The sequence below is a fragment of the Camelina sativa genome, chromosome 8 (assembly GCF_030686135.1).
Source record: "Camelina sativa cultivar CO46 ecotype springtype chromosome 8, ASM3068613v1".
In the NCBI taxonomy this organism is placed as follows: domain Eukaryota; kingdom Viridiplantae; phylum Streptophyta; class Magnoliopsida; order Brassicales; family Brassicaceae; genus Camelina; species Camelina sativa.
The window spans coordinates 6,967,606-6,969,678 of NC_141887.1; the positions used below are offsets into that span (position 1 = coordinate 6,967,606).

Consider the following 2,073-nt stretch of genomic DNA (forward strand, 5'->3'; position numbering starts at 1 on the left):
GATTCTCTGTCAATTCACAAAATTGTATTATCTTCTCTCTCACACCAAAACACTCACAACGACAAGAGAGAGAGAGAGATAGCAAAAAGAAAGAGAAGAAGAGAGATAAAAGAGAGTTATAGTCACCAAATAGACCAAACCCTGAAGTTAAATTCACACCAACAACTTTGATCATTACCCCCCCCCCATCTCTCTCTACATCTCTCTCTAAAAAAAGCTTTAGAGCTTCTTCTTCTGCTCTTTCAATGGCGAAAGGAAACTCACATGACTTTACCTCCAAGAGACACAATAGTAGTAGTTTCCACTGGACAAGAAAAGTCGGATCAGACGAAAACGACGACGTTTCTTCCACCCATAACCCTCTTCCTGATCACAACAACGCTAAACCCGTTTCCAAACACACTTCTTCCTCTTCCTCTTCTTCTTCATCCTCTTCCTCTAATGTAATCACTCAAAAACGAAAGCTTCAATCTTTCGCCGTGTCTCGTCTCCGTTCAGTCATAGCTACTTTAAGCAGAGCACGACCCGGTCACCATCACTCCGGACTCGGGTCACGGGTCGTCGGTACACTTTTCGGATCTCGTCGCGGACACGTGCATTTCTCAATCCAGAAAGATCCTAACTCACCACTGGCGTTTCTCATCGAGCTCGCTACTCCGATTAGTGGGTTGGTTAAAGAGATGGCTTCGGGACTCGTCAGAATCGCTCTGGAGTGTGATAAAGGGAAAGAGGAGAAAGACGAAGGAGGAGAAGAAAAAAACAAAGCTTTACGTCACGGCGGAGGAGACAAGACGGCGATTTCGCGGCGGTTGGTTGAGGAGCCGATGTGGAGGACTTATTGTAACGGGAAAAAGTGTGGATTCGCGACGAGGAGAGAGTGTGGCGAGAAGGAGAAAAAGGTTTTGAAAGCGCTTGAGATGGTTTCTATGGGCGCCGGAGTTTTACCGGAGACGGAGGAGACAGGCGGCGACGGTGGAGGAGATGTGATGTATATGAGAGCGAAGTTTGAGAGAATCGTTGGATCGCGTGACTCCGAAGCTTTCTATATGATGAATCCTGATAGTAATGGAGCTCCTGAGCTTAGTATCTATCTACTCAGAATCTGATGAAGAAGACGAAGGAGATGATGACCCGAGCCTCTTCTTCGAAAAGAAGGTTTATGGTTTAAGTGAGATTTTCCGGTTTAATTACTTAATTAGTCGGTTAAGTGAGATTTTCCGGTTTAATTACTTAATTAGTCGGTTAAGTGGTTAAGTGAGTGATGTCTAATACTTAAAAAAATCGAAAACGACGTATCTCTATATTAGTATTGCAAATTCGGATTAGATGTGAATGTGATCGATTTGATCGATTGAATCGATCTCGTGGTTAATAGATCAGGGGTTTTAATTTTTGGGGAGGGGTTTAGAATTTTGGTATATGGATATGGAGGAGACGACTACTTGTAAATGTATAAATTTCGTTTTTAATTAAAATTCTGTAATCTTTTGTTGTTGTTTTAATCAAATGTTATAATTGGGGCACCGAGCCTGTTAGAATCGTAATGATTAAAGTCTTGATTTTGTTCCCATTCCATTAGTGTATTTTTTGTCACTAAATTATGATTTTAAAGTGTGTTAAATCATCATTGAGTTTCTTTGATCCAAGAAATAAATTAGAACTGAATAAGTAAGTGTATGGACCGTTTGGACCATACGTTATAATGAGTAACGCGTATTATAATGACGGATTAATCTTTATTCCTAGATTCTTCTATGTGGGTCAATCTATTAAATTTTCAAAACTTAAACCTAATTCGGGATGTTACTAGAGTGTTGCACTCACTTAATTAAAAAAAAAGTTTATTAATTGGTCCATCACTTTCCTTTATATACAAAAATTAAGAAAAACTTGATAATTTTTTTGCAGCTATTTTTTTTTTTTTTTTTTTTAATGTTCAACTGTAAGGGTCTTATCATCATTTTTAACATAGAGAACCAGAGGACGTACAATGTTTTTACTGGTGTTCGTATGTCTCTTCCCTAGTTTTAAGGCTTTACCTTTTTTAGCTATCGAATACCAACTTTTATATTA

The 2,073-nt window shown here is 39.0% G+C and overlaps 1 protein-coding gene across 1 annotated transcript; it reads left to right on the forward strand.

The window, feature by feature from the left end:
• Nucleotides 1–1,570, forward strand: LOC104709306 (protein MIZU-KUSSEI 1-like). Its single transcript, XM_087460448.1, has one exon. It carries the CDS (start codon nucleotides 246–248, stop codon nucleotides 1,104–1,106), a length of 861 nt encoding a protein of 286 aa, XP_087316574.1. The 5' UTR covers nucleotides 1–245; the 3' UTR covers nucleotides 1,107–1,570.
• Nucleotides 1,571–2,073: the final 503 nt, after the last annotated feature.